Here is a 15,565-nt window from a genome sequence, read left to right as displayed (position 1 = left end):
GACAGAGGGATTTCTGAATTTTCTGCAAACCCAAGACAAATAACAGAGCTAAAGGACTATGCCCAAGGCCCTGAAATCAGGATGCTAAATCACACTGTCCAAAGAGGCAATGATTCACTGCACAAAATGCTATTCTTTAATGTACTTACGGTAGCCACATTTTTTACAGCCTGCTCGGACACTGTCCTTGTTGCAACCTGAAATACAATTAGATAACATTTTAGAAGACATATAGATAAGTAAAAACAAACATTTCATCACATGGAAAAGCTGAGAAAACCACTTGTGATAGAATTTATTTCTTAAAAAAAAAAAAACGAATTCCCCCTGACCTAGCTTAAGAGTACTGCTCAATTATTATAATTATTAGAAATCACTAGAAAAGCTAATTCACTCAAATTATTTCCTTGACAAATACTTAACAGAAGATTTTTTTTCTAATACAACAGAAATGCAGTATGATAGTCAAGAGTTTCAACACTTCAAGGATTCTCTAACACTGCAGAAGAAATTCCAGGGTACTTTGGCCTATCCCTCAAATACAAAGCAATTGATTAGATAAATATGTAAACATTCAGGTTAACAAATGCTTTTCTGCTTACCTTTAAAAGAAAAAGAAATTCTAACTTTCTTAAAGGAATTGGTGAAATTTTAGAAAGATACATAATTGCTAGGTATTAGAAGGAACATCTCAAATCGGCACTCAAATTTTGACAAGAGAAAGGAAACTAGTCACATACTCAGTCTGAACAATGTTTATAAGTATTTACAGTATCTCTGTACAATTAGTGGTATCCACAAGTAATGTTGAAGATACAAATAACAGATGAAATAACATTTTTATTGTGATAAAATACATATAAAAATGTATCATCTTAACCATTTCAAAGTGTACAATTCAGTGGTGTTAAGTACATGCACAATGTTATGCAACCATCACCACTTTATGACTTCCAAAACTTCATTCTTATCATCTCAAACAGTAACTGTAGCCAATAAAGCATATAGTCCATCACCTTTCCTTTTTAGCCCCTGGTAATCTCTGTTCTACTTTGTCTCTATGCATTTGCCTATTTTAGGTATCTTATATAAGTGGAATCATACAGTATTTATCCTTTAGTGCTTGGCTTATTGCATCTAGCATTAAGTTTTCATGGTTCATCCATACTGTAGCACAAACCAGAATAGCATCCCTTTTTATGACTGAATAATATTTCACTGTGTGTATATATACTTCAAACTGATTTTAACCTCCAGTAAGGGCTCCCATCCAGAGAAGGCAATGGCACCCCACTCCAGTACTCTTGCCTGGAAAATCCCATGGATGGAGGAGCCTGGTAGGCTGCAGTACATGGGGTCGCTAGGAGTCGGACATGACTGAAGCAACTCAGCAGGAGCAGCAGCAGCAGCAGCAGCAAGGGCTTCCATCAATCAATCAAAGGGCCAGTACAGTATTATTCTATTTCCTTAATGAAGGGTGTTTCACTTCCAAATCCTTCAAATGGAGATATCCCAATTTAATAAGGTATATAGTGTAATATAATATACTAATTTTAAAAGAAAGATCATTTTCAAACCATTTCTTTAATATCATAAAGTCAAATATTAATTTCCAGCTAAAATATATATTACTGAGTTGTTCTAGTAAAAATACAGTCAGTTGTACTACTACGCTTGATTTTAGAGACGTAAACTTGTTCCAATGCATCTAAGAGGGAACAACTGGAGTGCAAAGTGTCCATGAAATAGACTAGGTGAATACAAAAAACTGCATCCAGTTGATTGGAGCCTCAAAACACACATGGGCACATCTCAAAACATTTCCAGTGACCTCAGTTCACCCCATGTGTCTGAGAGCAGCACCCATACCTATCTGGTTTTGTATTATCACCTTCCTACCGTTACTTTAGAACAACTCACAGGCTGCAATTCTTCTGAATTCCACTTCCACAGCAAACTTCAGGACTTTTAAAAGGTACAATGCCCTACTTATTTCAGTATTTATGTACCTTTTAGCCAATTAACATGTGCAGATAGGTTCCTATGATTTTTTATGTACCAGTGATGAAGTTTTTCAGTGTGGTGCCCCAACTTCATATTTCTCCCCTTAAACCTGTGGGTTTTACTGCAGAGAGTAAAAACACATATGCTGCACTGTAGCACAATTGTAAAATGAAATTGGTAATAATAAAATCAGGCTCTTTGTTATGAAATAATTACATGCTGAAAAAAAGGCTCAGAGAATCCAGGTCAATGTGAAGTTTGTTCCCATAGAAACCATAGACACTGAATAACACTGAATAAAACTGCTAAACGCCCCGTTATCCGTCTTACAGCAAACTCAAGACGCTGTAATGGACAGACTGGAAATCATCTCATCTCAGCACATATTAGAAATAACACATCTTTGATGAAAGATGTTGATAAAACTCATCATTCAAGTATCTCATATTTTTAGAATGAATAAAATATGAAACTTTTTCAGAGTAGTTCATCTTCTTTAATAAGGCTGTAATTTTTACATGAAAAGGAAGTATAATAAGAACTCTAAATAATTTCACATCAGCTATTGCCTCATCAGCCTTTGGTTAAATTAAGATTTCAAGCTTCATCTGTCTGTAATTTCCGTGACTATCTGGCCAGCTAAATGCTTCTACCTGGAACCTTGAACCTATCTTCCTGGAACCGATCTTTCTTAAACCTTCTACCTGGAACCTCGCTTCCCTTTTCTGCCTAAATTAACCAGTCTGTTTCTACTGTCTGGAACAAGAACTCTGTTGATACACCAGTACTCGAGATCTGCATCAAACTGAACAGCAGGATTGTAAGGGAGGCCCTGACTCTGACAAGTTTTCCATTTCCCCACTTAGGTTCCCATGCTGTTCTCTGTTCCACTCCTCTTCAAATTTTGAGAATAATAAACCCTGCCTCCCTCAAAATGTTTCAACAATCCAAAAGCCATTAAATAATCATGATCTACAATCCAAAAACCATTAAATAATCATAACCTATAATCCAAAAGCCATCAAATAAAAACTCAGAAATCTGGCTACATAACAAAATCTGAATGGTAAGACTACCAAAAGCAAACTCAAAATGCACATTTAAAAAATGAGAAAAAATATTTGCAATTCCTAGTGCCAACAAAGGGCAGTTATCCCTACTCTAACCCACCAGATCATTAAGACCAATAGCCACCAGGGAAGAAATGGGCAAAGGAACTGAACAGAATGTTCACTGAAAAGGAAATAAAGACAACTCTGAAACACATGGACAGATGCTCAGCCTTATTCATGATAAATGAAATGTACATTAAAATCTATCCTGGGATTCCATTTTCACTTATCTGAACAGCAGAAATTGAAAAGGTTGAAGAGAGCGTGGCGGGGAATATACCTATGTGTTTCACTGGTAGAAGTATAAATCAGTACCATCTCTATGGAAAGTAAGCAGACAAAACCTATCAGAACCACTCAAGTACATACTCCTTTGATACAGCACATCCACATTTGGGAATTAATCCTCAATTTACCTGCACAAATGCATACAGGTTTATGTACAAAGTAACTCACTGCAGCATATTTGTAACAGTAAAAGAGCGGAAGTAACCTAGTCATCAATTATGGTATAAAAGAATAAGGATGTTGTTTACTTAAAGATATGCAATGATCTCTGAAAGAAAAAAGCAAACTATAGAATAGTGCTTATGGTACATTGCCATTTGCATAAAAGGAAGGAAAACCCTTGCACAGTTATACATAATATACATTTTATATACATGACATTAATAGATACAGACATGTAAAAAATATCTCTGCAAGGATATACATTGGTTACCTGAAGAAAGCAGTCCTGGCTCCAGGGGGGAAAGGGTGAGAGATATGTCACTACAGACCTTTTATATCTCTAAAATTTAAAATGTGAATGAGCTGCTTTCTCAAAAACAGAACCAAGAAACCTCCCTCAAACAAACCAAACCCAACACTAAGAAGGGTTGCTGTCATGCACGTATTCGTAGACAAAAGGCAATGACTGCACTTGCAAATTCTTCAGAGAAGCTATATTGCAGATTTTCAATAAAATTTCATTAACTGAAGATTTTAGGAGCAAATTGTAGAGATCTTTATATCTTGCATTATTATATGTTAACAGGCTTCCTCTGAATCTAGAATTCTGCTGAGGTTGAATGGTAGGAGTCCTTCCCCTCCCAGGGAACTTACAGGAGCAAAAAATGCCAGATTCTCCAAATTTGGGCCATGCTACATTTTGTATACAACTTAGTGCCTAGCGTGGTGTAGAGTGGCTAGGAGCTTCTCAACAAATTTTTGTTGCTTTGAGGTTATAAACTTAAAATACTTCAACAGTTGGGAATCAGCAATTTCTACAGCTCCCAATTGCCAGCTATGAAACTCTTGTCGTTAGCCTATCTGAAACATGACAGGCTCTAGAAGAAAAGGAATGAAAGGACAAAAGAAAACAAAACAATGATTGCTGGGTAGGGGGAAATGACAGAGACACAAGGAAACTTCCTGAGGTGATGGAAATATTCAAAATTTTTATGTACATATGAACTTCAAGTTGTAGAAGTTTTCCTGCCAGCTACATCAATAACACACATTGCCACTTTTGCCAGGTAACTCTTCACTGGGAATGGTTAATTATTAACATGAATGTAAGAATGTGAATGATAAAAGCAGTTTCAAAAGAAAGCAAACTTCACTGAGCAGCTTCCCTGGTGGCTCAGAGGTAAAGAAGCTGCCTGTAGTGCAGGAGACGTGGGTTCAATCCCTGGGATGGGAAGATCCCCTGGAGGAAGAAATGGCAGGCCACTCCAGTATTCTAGCCTGAGAAATCCCACGGACAGAGGAACCTGGGGTCACAAGAGGCAGACACGATTTAGTGACTAAACCACAACTTCACTGAGTTTCAGTGTGTTAAAATGTCCTTTCCTTAATAATAACTCCGAGTCCATAATTTCACTAAGTAACAGAGTATACATTTCATTGTGTTACCTACACAATGGTTACATACACTGCTACGGAAAAGCAGCTGGAGGAGGTGACCATAAAATAGCTGAGGCTGATTATCATTTGTGGAAACTAACCTTGATACTTTATAGTCATACTCTGTAATAATCACTAGCAGGACCACCCAAAAGACGCCATGCTGTAGAAGAGGGCAGCAGAGGATGAGATCGTTTGATAGCATCACTGACTCAATGGACACGAATCTGAGCAAACTCCAGGAGACAGTGAAGGACAGGGAAGTCTGGTGTGCTGCAGTCCATTGGGTCGCAAAGAGTCAGACACAAACTAAGCAACTGAACAATATCTGTATGAGCATTATACCTAAAAATAAAAGAGCATTCTTACCCTTTTTGATGATCAGAATCGTTGGAGCCCTATTTTCATGTAATACACTATCTGGATCAATCATCCAAGAAATTACCTTCACATTTTCTGTATTTTCTAATGGCACTTGCATTGTGCTTTTACAGTGCTGTCATGCTTATCATTTCAATTTTTTCCTGGGTTAAAACAGTTTATCTATGTCTTACCATCTAACTTAATGGCACAATTTAAGATGATTACACTTTGAAGCATTATTTTGAATTGAAAGAAGGTTAACATATCTATAACTCTGGTCTAAGTTTAAGGGAACTTCAATAAGGATTTTTTTTTTTAAATCACTTTTGTCCTCTTTCTTTTTTTTTAAAATATACTGATAGGTTATATTTTATTTTATTTTTTTTAATTTTTACTTTATTTTACTTTACAATACTGTATTGGTTTTGCCATACATTGACATGAATCTACCACGGGTGTATACAAGCTCCCAATCCTGAATCCCCCTCCCACCTCCCACCCCATATCATCTCTCTGGATCATCCCCATGCACCAGCCCCAAGCATCCTGTATCCTGTTGTCCTCTTTCTTAAGCAGTGCATTACATTTCACTACTTAAGTTTCAGGAGGACACAGGCTGTGACACTGTGTCCCCCACTGTGCCTATACCACAGTGGTGCTCAAAACACTTGCTCAAATAATGAAACCAACAGGGGCAGCAGGTCAACTCAGGATGCAGCTGTGTGTGGTAAAGGCCACCAGGGCTGACTCAGCTTATCAAGATGCCGAGGCAATCTACTGTGAAGACTGGACTTTCTCCGCTGGCCCCTTACACGTTTATATTCTCCAAGATCCACCCACAGACCTTCTCTTCACACTCTATACATTCCACCTGGGCAAAGACTTCCAGTCCCCTGGCCTATTATAAGTGTGTGGATGACACCAAATTGTTCTTTGATTCTGTTTTCCTTCCTAAGCTACACATTTTCTCTCTTAGTGTCTATCAGATATTCCCATTCCATGACTACACATCAACACAAGACCCAACTGAACGCATCATCTTGCTAAAAACTGCTCCTTCTCAGGTGCTGCTTGAAATAGCCCCACCCAACTGCCTATCGGTGAAACTCAGGTGTATCTCATTTCCAATCTTACTCACCTACCATGAATCAATCAGTGATTTCACCACCAGAAATATATCTCTAATCTATCTACTTCTCTTCCTTTTCACTGAGACCATCTGGTGAGGCATCATCATAACTTACCAGAGTTACTCTGAACTGGTGACTCTGCCTCCAAACTAGCTCTCCTCCAATCTACTGTGTAGCCATGATGCGCTTCCAAAACGTGAGTACGTTTAAAAATCCTTAAATCTCTTCCTGTGGTCCTGAAGGAAACATCCAAACTCCTTCTCATGGCTTAAAACATCCTCTACGAATGGGAAATTGCCTTGTAATTATACTAAAACATGGCAAAATGGATAAGCACACAGGGTCCAGAGGAACGGCACTGCCCCGTCACTTCCTAGCTGTCTCAACTACTCACTTGACTTCCCTGTCCCTCAGCATTCTGAACTGCAGCATGGAAATTGTAATACCTATCTCACAGTGTGGGTGCCAATGTTAAATAAGAGAAAAATACAATGTTTGAGACAGCGTCTGACACATCTGACATGCAGCAAATGCTGAGTAAATATTAGCTACTGTTCTGTCTCCAGTTAATTTCTCACTTCTCTGTTTGTACTCTGAGTTCCATCCAAAGGGTACATCTTTCATTTCGTCTTCTCACACATTTCCTCTTTCTGTACATATCTAGTCCCTCTGGCTATAACTCCCCCTCCCACAATTCTTCAGGTCTCATCCTAAATGCCACATCCTTTGGAAGGTCCTTCTGAACTCTCGTTTCCTATTAGATGCCCTTTCTAGGTGCTCCTCAAGGCTGTGTATGTTCCCTGTCATACCACTGTCTGACTTTCTAGTACTTTCTTTTCACTGCTAAATTGTAAGTCCTGTGCCAAGGGCAACTGTATTCCCGGGGCCTAGCACAGAGCCTAGCATGCAACATGCCTTTAATAAAAATTATCAGGTCTATGTCAATGACCCAGATAACCATGACGGTGTGATCATTCACTTAGAGCCAGACATCCTGCAATGCAAAGTCAAGTGGGCCTTATGAAGCATCACTACAAACAAAGCTAGTGGAGGTGTCAGAATTCCAGTTGAGCTATTTCAAATCCTAAAAAAATTATGCTGTTAAAGTGTTGCACTCAATATGTCAGTAAATTTGGAAAATTCGGCAGTGGCCACAGGACTGGAAAAGGTCAGTTTTCATTCCAATCCGCAAAAAAGGCATGGCCAAAGAATGTTCAAGCTACCACACAATTGCACTGGTCTCACACGCTAGCAAAGTAATGCTCAAAATTCTCCAAGCCAGGGTTCAACGTGCGTGAACTGAGAAATTCCAGATGGTCAAGTTGGATTTAGAAAAGGCAGAGGAACCAGAGATCAAATTGCCAAAATCCACTGGATCATAGAAAAAGAAAGAAAATTCCAGAAAAATATCTACTTCTGCTTTATTGACTGCTAAAGCCTTTGACTGTGTGGATCACAACAAATTGGAAAATTCTTTAAGAGATGGGAATATGAGACCACCTTACTTGCCTCCTAAGAAACCAATACACAGGTCAAGAAGCAATACTTAGAACCAGACACGGAACAGAATGATTCAAAATTGGGAAAAGTACATCAAGGCTGTATATTGTCATCCTGCTTATTTAACTTACGTGCAGAGTACATTATGCAAAATACTGGGATGGATGAAGTGCAAGCTGGAATCAAGACAGCCAGGAGAAACATCAATAATCTCAGATATGCAGATGACACCACCCTTATGGCAGAAGGCGAAGAACTAAACGGCCTCTTAATGATAGTGAAAAAGGAGAGTGAAAAGCTGGCTTAAAACTCAACATTGAAAAAAAGAAGATCATGGCATCTGGTCCCATCACTTCCTGGCAAACAATGGAAACAGTGACAGACTTTCTTTTCTTGGGCTCCAAAATCACTGCAGATGGTGACTGCAGCCATGAAGTTAAAAGATGCTTGCTCCTTGGAAGGAAAGCTATGACCAACCTAGACAGCGTATTAAAAAGCAGACATTACTTTGCCAACAAAGGTCCATCTAGTCAAAGCTATGGTTTTTCCAGCAGTCATGTATGGATGTGAGAGTTAGGCTATAAAGAAAGCTGAGCACTGAAGAATTGAGGCTTTTGAACTGCGGTGTTGCAGAAGACTCTAGAGTGTCCCTTGGACTGCAAGGAGATCAAACCAGTCAATCCTAAAAGAAATCAATCCTGAATATTCATTGGAAGGAATGAAGCTGATGCTGAAGCTCCAATACTCTGGGCACCCGATGCAAAGAACTGACTCATTGGAAAAGACCCTGATGCTGGGAAAGACTGAAGGTACGAGAAGGGGATGACAGAGGATGAGATGGTTGGATGGCGTCACCAACTCGATGGACATGAGTTTGAGCAAGTTCCCAGAGTTGGTGATGGACAGGAAGCCGGCATGCTGTAGTCTATGGGGTCACAAAGAGTCGAACACGACTGAACTGACCACAGTGCCCTGTGTGATCCTCCCAAAACTGCATTTGGTAGAACAGCACAACCTTCCCATGCATAACATCTATGTGCAAAGCACAGTTCCGCAAAGGCTGCCACAGAACAAACGTGGTAAAATAATACTGGGGAGGGCAGGTTAAAACAAAGTTAGGGCTTCTGAACCACTGCACTTCTCAGCGTCTTTTCTAAGTACCGTGAATCTCCAAGTTGCATGTTTGAGTGGGTGGAGGGGTGGTGGTGGTGTATATTTCTCAAAATAGCTCCTGCAAGGAGAACTGGAAGGAACCACAGGTATAAACCAACACATCTCCTTTTTTTTTTTTTTTTTAACAGTTGCAGAAACAGGCCCAGGAGGGCAAAAAGAAGGGTTCAGGACCACACAGCTACTACATGTAAGAGGAAGAGAGAGAAGTGGAACCGCAGAGGCTCATTTCAGCCCTGACACTTTCCGTGCAAACAACGCCTTCGGCTACTTGGGTCCGCCAAGTGTTGCCACCTCAAATTTTATTTTCAAACCATACTAAAGTTGAGGTTAGTTTTTCTGGGCCAACTGCCTCCTAGGCCTAAAGACAGGAGTCTGTCTCAAACACCCCTCCCCCACTCCGCCCTATATACACTTTCCCTGTAAGTCCGTTTTTGGCAGTGGGAGCTGGGCTGCTGCGGGGCAGATCGTTTCTTTCTTCTTTTCTTTCCTTTAGAGTTTATTTTTGGACTGTAAAATTTTTCTTGTAAACCAAACGAACCTGATCATTTTAACCTTCCACCCTTGGGCGGTACTCCTTACCCAGCGCACACTAGCCTACCCTACCTACTCCCTCCCTCGCCCAAACCCCTGCGGTTGGTCTTTACCTGGAATTGCCATGGCGTTGGTAAGAGGGGTCGCAGAACCCCTAGGCTTCGGAGGGTTCTCTCGCTTCCGGCTGGTCGCGAGGACAACACCCAGCGAGGGGGCCGTGTTTCTCCCACCCGCGCCGCGCCACCCGGGTGACAGTAGGGGAAGGCCCTAAAAGCGCCTGGAGATTGCGGAACCAAGTGGCTGCTGATGCAGTTTCCGGGGGAATCGTATTGTCGCCACACACGGCGCGAACCATTACTGCCAGCTTCGAGGAGGTGAATGAGACCTGTACACGCGTGTAGTGAAGTAAACAACACCAAGACTTACGAACTGTTGTTTTAAAAACTGAAATACAAGTTAAATTAGTCTATAGGAGTTTAATAGTCTCTTCTCAATTCCGTGGGCGCCATTGCAATCCCCCTTTTCAGGATTAGCGGTGCTCGGGTCCAGGAGCAACATGGCGGCGTCCGTGAGGACCTAGGCTTGGGAAGAGCTAGTGTTTGGTGTGGTGCTACTGTCTTGCGGGATATTGACAGGCTGGAGCTTTCCGCGACTTGCCAGTTTAAGGAAGCGTGTACCGATAGGTGGGCAGCTCTAGTTACCGGCGGTTTGCTCTCATCCCCATTTAGGAGCGGAGTTCTGAGCACTGACCGGAATGAGCAACATTTATATCCAGGAGCCTCCCACGAATGGGAAGGTGAGTCTCACCTAGGGTACCTGGGCTCCCCAAAGCGATATCTCATTGAATAAAGGAATTCTGGGGTTGTAGGGTTGGAAGGGATTACAAAAACTTTACCTCTGTCTCTGAGCAGGATTGCGCTGAAAGCCATATGCTGGCACTTCTCAGCACATAATTGAAAAAGTCCTCAAGTGGAGATTTCTCCATCAACCAACCTCCTGGCCCTACTGTTCCTTGTTTTGCTTCAACCTAACTCTGCATGCATTTTCTAGGGTCGTAGGTAAAAAGCCAGGTATGTTTTAAAAATTGACATTCTTTTGCTAAACTTGGAGATCGCGATTTCTCCATTTGTTCCACAGTTCTATATTGACTGAATGCCCACTAGGCACCAGGTGCGGAGAATACGAAGATGGATGGATAAAACCTGTTGCTGCCCTGGAAGAGCTAATGGTTTTAGTTTTAGAGACAGGCAGGTAAACAAAAACCTAATGGTATGTTTGCGAGGCGTTCTAATGGACAGAGGAGCATCTGCTATGGTATTACTGAGAAGTTAGCAACTGGGAAAGTAGAGAAAGTCTTCGTGGACGAAGTATCTTTTGACCTGGGCTTTGTCAGCGAAACTGGGGAGTGGAAAGAAAAGCCAGCATTGTACCTATTATCACAGCTTAAGTTGAGTGAAATATACATGAAATAGTCATGCAAATTAGTGTATGCAAACTGTGTTAAACGTTGTCCTTCTGAACAGAATTGGACTGAGAAAGAATATCAGGCATAGCCCAAGTTTTCCTTCAAAACCAGTTTGGAACTTTTTATAGCATAAAACCAGTTGAAGAATTGAAGCTTCAAAATTCTGTACCGTAGACAGCTTGGCAAGAATTTTGGCGTGAAGAACTCAGACCAGTGCTATGTGACAACCTAGAGGGATGGGATGGGGTGGAAGGTGGGAGGTTCAAGAGGGAGGGCACACCTGTATATCTATGATTGATTCATGTTGACGTATGGCAGACACAATGTAAGCCAACACAATATTGTAAGGCAGTTATCCTTCAATTAAAAATAAAAAGAAAATAATTTTGGCCTGGAAAGAATGTAGAGCAGATGTAGTAAGTTTGCTTAATGAATGTTTGTTTAGTGATCTGTACTAAAAGGATTCAAAGATATTCCAAATAAATGGGACAAAATTTCTCTCTTTAAAGAGTAGTATCAACTTAGATAGTACCCCTTGAAGAAATTTCCTGATCTACTGAAGATGAAATTTCGATGTATTATGATGATTTAATCTACATTTTATATTAACCCATATGTTTTATTCTTAAGAAACATTATCACAGTATTGTCTTACTTGTAAGCATTAAGAAAAAGAGCCACTGGTACATGACAGAGTAGTTGTGGCCAAATGGAATGCATGGCCAAAGGAGGAGCAATGTACCTTCTTTTTCAATTCAGTAGCTTACCAATGAAAAGATTAAGAAAACCTGGTTAGAACCGTGACCCAACCATAATGTGGTTTTACCATATAAACTTACAAGTTTCCTGTTGTCAAAAATTTTTATAAAAATAATAATTACAACAATTATAGCTACCATATTTTGAGCATTTACTCTATCAGGTACTGTTCTGAGCAGTCTGTGTATAATAAGTCATTTTGTCCTTACAGCGAACCTATGAAGATATTACTATCCCTATTTTTATTTTTTATTGAAGCATGGTATATGTGATATACATTATTAGCTTCATGTGTGCAACATGATTTAACATTTGAAACATTACAAAATGGTCACCACGATAAGTCTAGTTACCACTTGTCAGCATACAAAGTTAATGCTATTTTATCGACTGTATTCTCTATGCTGTACTTTTCATCCCCATGACTTACTTATTATGCAACTGAATGTTGGTACCTCTTGATTCCCTTCACCTATTCTACCCCTCACCTCCCACCCATTTTCACTGTTTCTCACCTCTGGCAACCACCAGACTATTTTCTGTATCTAAGTCTGTGTTTTATTTGTTTCTGTTTCAGAGTCCACATGTAGATGGAATCATGTGGTATTTATCTTTCTGTGTCAGACTGAGTTCATTTAGCATAATACTCGTAAAGCTCCATCCATGTTGTGGCACATGGCAATATTACTTTCTTTTTTATGGCTGAGTAGTATCCTGGTGTGTCTTCTTTATACTCATCCATCAGTGGACACTTAAGTTGTTTCCTTATGTTCAATTCAGTCACTCAGTCGTGTCCGACTCTTTGCGACCCCATGGATTGCAGCATGCCAGGCTTCCCTGTCTATCACCAACGCTGGGAACTTGCTCAAACTCATGTCCATCGAGTTGGTGATGCCATCCAACCATCTCATCCTCTGTTATCCCCTTCTCCTCCCGCCTTCAGTCTTTCCCAGCATCAGGGTCTTTTCCATTGAGTCAGTTCTTCACATCAGGTGGACAAAGTATTGGAGCTTCAGCTTCAGCATCAGTCCTTCAAATGAATATTCAGGACTGATTTCCTTTAGGACTGACTGCTTTGATCTCCTTGCAGTCCAAGGGACTCTGAACAGTCTTCTCCAACACCACAGTTCGAAAGCATCAATTTTTTGGCGCTCAGCTTTGTTTATATTCCAACTCTCACATCCATATGTGACTACTGGAAGAACCATAGCTTTGACTAGACGAATCTTTGTTGGCAAAGTAATGTCTCTGCTTTTTAATATGCTGTCTAGGTTGATCATAGCTTTTCTTCCAAGGAGCAAGCGTCTTTAATTTCATGGCTGCAGTCACCATCTGCAGTGATTTTGGAGCCCAAGAAAAGATTCTGTCACTGTTTCCATTGTTTCCCCATCAATTTGCCAGGAAGTGGTGGGACCAGATGCCATGATCTTTTTTTGAATGTTGAGTTTTAAGCCAGCGTTTTCTCTCTCCTCTTTCACTATCTTCAAGAGGCTGTTTAGTTCTTCTTCGCCTTCTGCCATAAGGGTGGTGTCATCTGCATATCTGAGGTCACTGATACTTCTCCCGGCAGTCTTGATATGTGTGACCCACACAGTCAAAGACTTTAGCATAATCAACGAAGCAGAAGCAGGTGTTTTTCTGGAACTCTCTTGCTTTTTTGATGATCCAGTGGATGTTGGCAATTCCATATCTGGTTCCTCTGCCTTTTCTAAATCCAGCTTGACCATCTGGAAGTTCTTGATTCACTCACTGTTGAAGTCTGGCTTGGAGAATTTTGAGCATTACTTTGCTAGCTTTTGTAAATAATGCTGCAGTGAACGTAGGGGTGCATATATCTTTTCTAGTTAATGTCTTCTTTTTCTTTGGATAAATATTCAAAAGTAGAATTGCTGGTTAGTATGGTAGTTCATTTTTAATTTTTTGAGTAACCTCCACAGTGTTTTCCATAGTGGCTGTGCCAATTTATATTCCCACCAACAGTTCACAGATGTTCCCTTCTTCCATATCTTTGCTAACACTTGTTATTTCTTATCTTTTTAATAATAACCATTCTGTTGGGTGTGAGATGATACCTCACTGTGGTTTTGATTTGCATTTACCTTATGATTAGTGATTTTGAGCATCTTTTCATGTGCCTGTTACCCATCTGTATGTCTTCTTTGGAAAAAATGTGTATTCAGATCCTTATATGTGGTTTTTAAACAGATTTTTTGTTACATATGTTATAGAAGTTCTCTTTATATTTTGGAGATTAACCTTTATCAGATATATGATGTGCAAATATCTTCTCCCAATTCAGTAAGTTATGTTTTCATTTTGTTGATGGTTTCCTTTGCTGTGCAGTAGATTGATTGTTCATATCGTCCCATTTGGTTATTTTTACCTTTGTTGCCCTTGCGTTTGAAATCTGATAAAAAAAAAAAAAAGGCAATTTGCTAAGACCAGTACTAAAGGCGCTTACTGCCCATCTTTTATTCTGGAATATTTATGGTTCCAGATTTTGCATTCAAGTCTTGAGTCCACTTTGAGTTTGTTTTTATATATAGTATATGATAGTGGTCTAGTTTCACTCTTTTACTTGCAGCTGTTCAGTTTTCCGAGGATAGATTTTTGAAGAGAGTACCTATCCCCATTATGCGTTCTTGCCTCCATCAGTCCAGTTCAGTTGCTCAGTTGTGTCCGACTCTTTGCGACCCCATGAATCGCAGCACGCCAGGCCTCCCTGTTCATCACCATCTCCCGGAGTTCACTCAGACTCAGGTCCATCGAGTCCATGATGCCATCCAGCCATCTCATCCTCTCTCGTCCCCTTCTGCTCCTGCCCCCAATCCCTCCCAGCATCAGAGTCTTTTCCAATGAGTCAACTCTTCACATGAGGTGGCCAAAGTACTGGAGTTTCAGCTTTAGCATCATTCCTTTCAAAGAAATCCCAGTGTTGATCTCCTTCAGAATGGACTGGTTGGATCTCCTTACAGTCCAAGGGACTCTCAAGAGTCTTCTCCAACACCACAGTTCAAAAGCATCAATTCTTCAGCGCTCAGCCGTCTTCACAGTCCAACTCTCACATCCATACATGACCACTGGAAAAACCATAGCCTTGAATAGACAGACCTTAGTCGGCAAAGTAATGCCTCTGCTTTTGAATATGCTATCTAGGTTGGTCATAACTTTTCTCCCAAGGAGTAAGCGTCTTTTAATTTCATGGCTGCAGTCACCATCTGCAGTGATTCTGGAGCCCAAAAAATTAAAGTCTGACACCGTTTCTACTGTTTCCCCATCTATTTGCCATGAAGTGATGGGACCGGATGCCATGATCTTCGTTTTCTGAATGTTGAGCTTTAAGCCAACTTTTTTGCTCTCCTCTTTCACTTTCATCAAGAGGCTTTTTAGCTCCTCTTCACTTTCTGCCATAAGGGTGGTGTCATCTGCCTATCTGAGGTTATTGATATTTCTCCTGGCAATCTTGATTCCAGCTTGTGTTTCTTCCACTCCAGCGTTTCTCATGATGTACTCTGCATATAAGTTAAATAAGCAGGGTGACATGGTAAACTAATTAACCATGAAAGTGTGGTCTTATTTCTGAGCCTTCCATTCTGTTCCATTGATCTATGCCTCTGTTTTTTATACCAGTACTATTCTGT

At 40.4% G+C, this 15,565-nt stretch overlaps 2 protein-coding genes across 2 annotated transcripts in view; one reads left to right on the top strand and one right to left on the bottom strand.

Annotated features, from left to right (window-relative positions):
• The window catches only part of SREK1IP1 (SREK1 interacting protein 1), a 35,889-nt gene extending 25,889 nt beyond the window's left edge, over window positions 1–10,000 (bottom strand). The window contains exons 1-2 of the mRNA XM_005694641.3: window positions 9,814–10,000; window positions 150–197 (exon numbers count right to left, since the gene is read on the bottom strand). Coding sequence (XP_005694698.1) covers window positions 150–197; window positions 9,814–9,826 — 61 coding nt within the window. The 5' untranslated portion in view covers window positions 9,827–10,000. The remainder of the gene's footprint in view (window positions 1–149; window positions 198–9,813) is intronic.
• The window catches only part of CWC27 (CWC27 spliceosome associated protein homolog), a 253,969-nt gene continuing 248,617 nt past the window's right edge, over window positions 10,214–15,565 (top strand). The window contains exon 1 of the mRNA XM_005694639.3: window positions 10,214–10,496. Coding sequence (XP_005694696.1) covers window positions 10,455–10,496 — 42 coding nt within the window. The 5' untranslated portion in view covers window positions 10,214–10,454. The remainder of the gene's footprint in view (window positions 10,497–15,565) is intronic.

The sequence above is a fragment of the Capra hircus genome, chromosome 20 (assembly GCF_001704415.2).
Source record: "Capra hircus breed San Clemente chromosome 20, ASM170441v1, whole genome shotgun sequence".
NCBI lineage: Eukaryota > Metazoa > Chordata > Mammalia > Artiodactyla > Bovidae > Capra > Capra hircus.
This window is presented reverse-complemented; position numbering and strand designations above follow the sequence as displayed.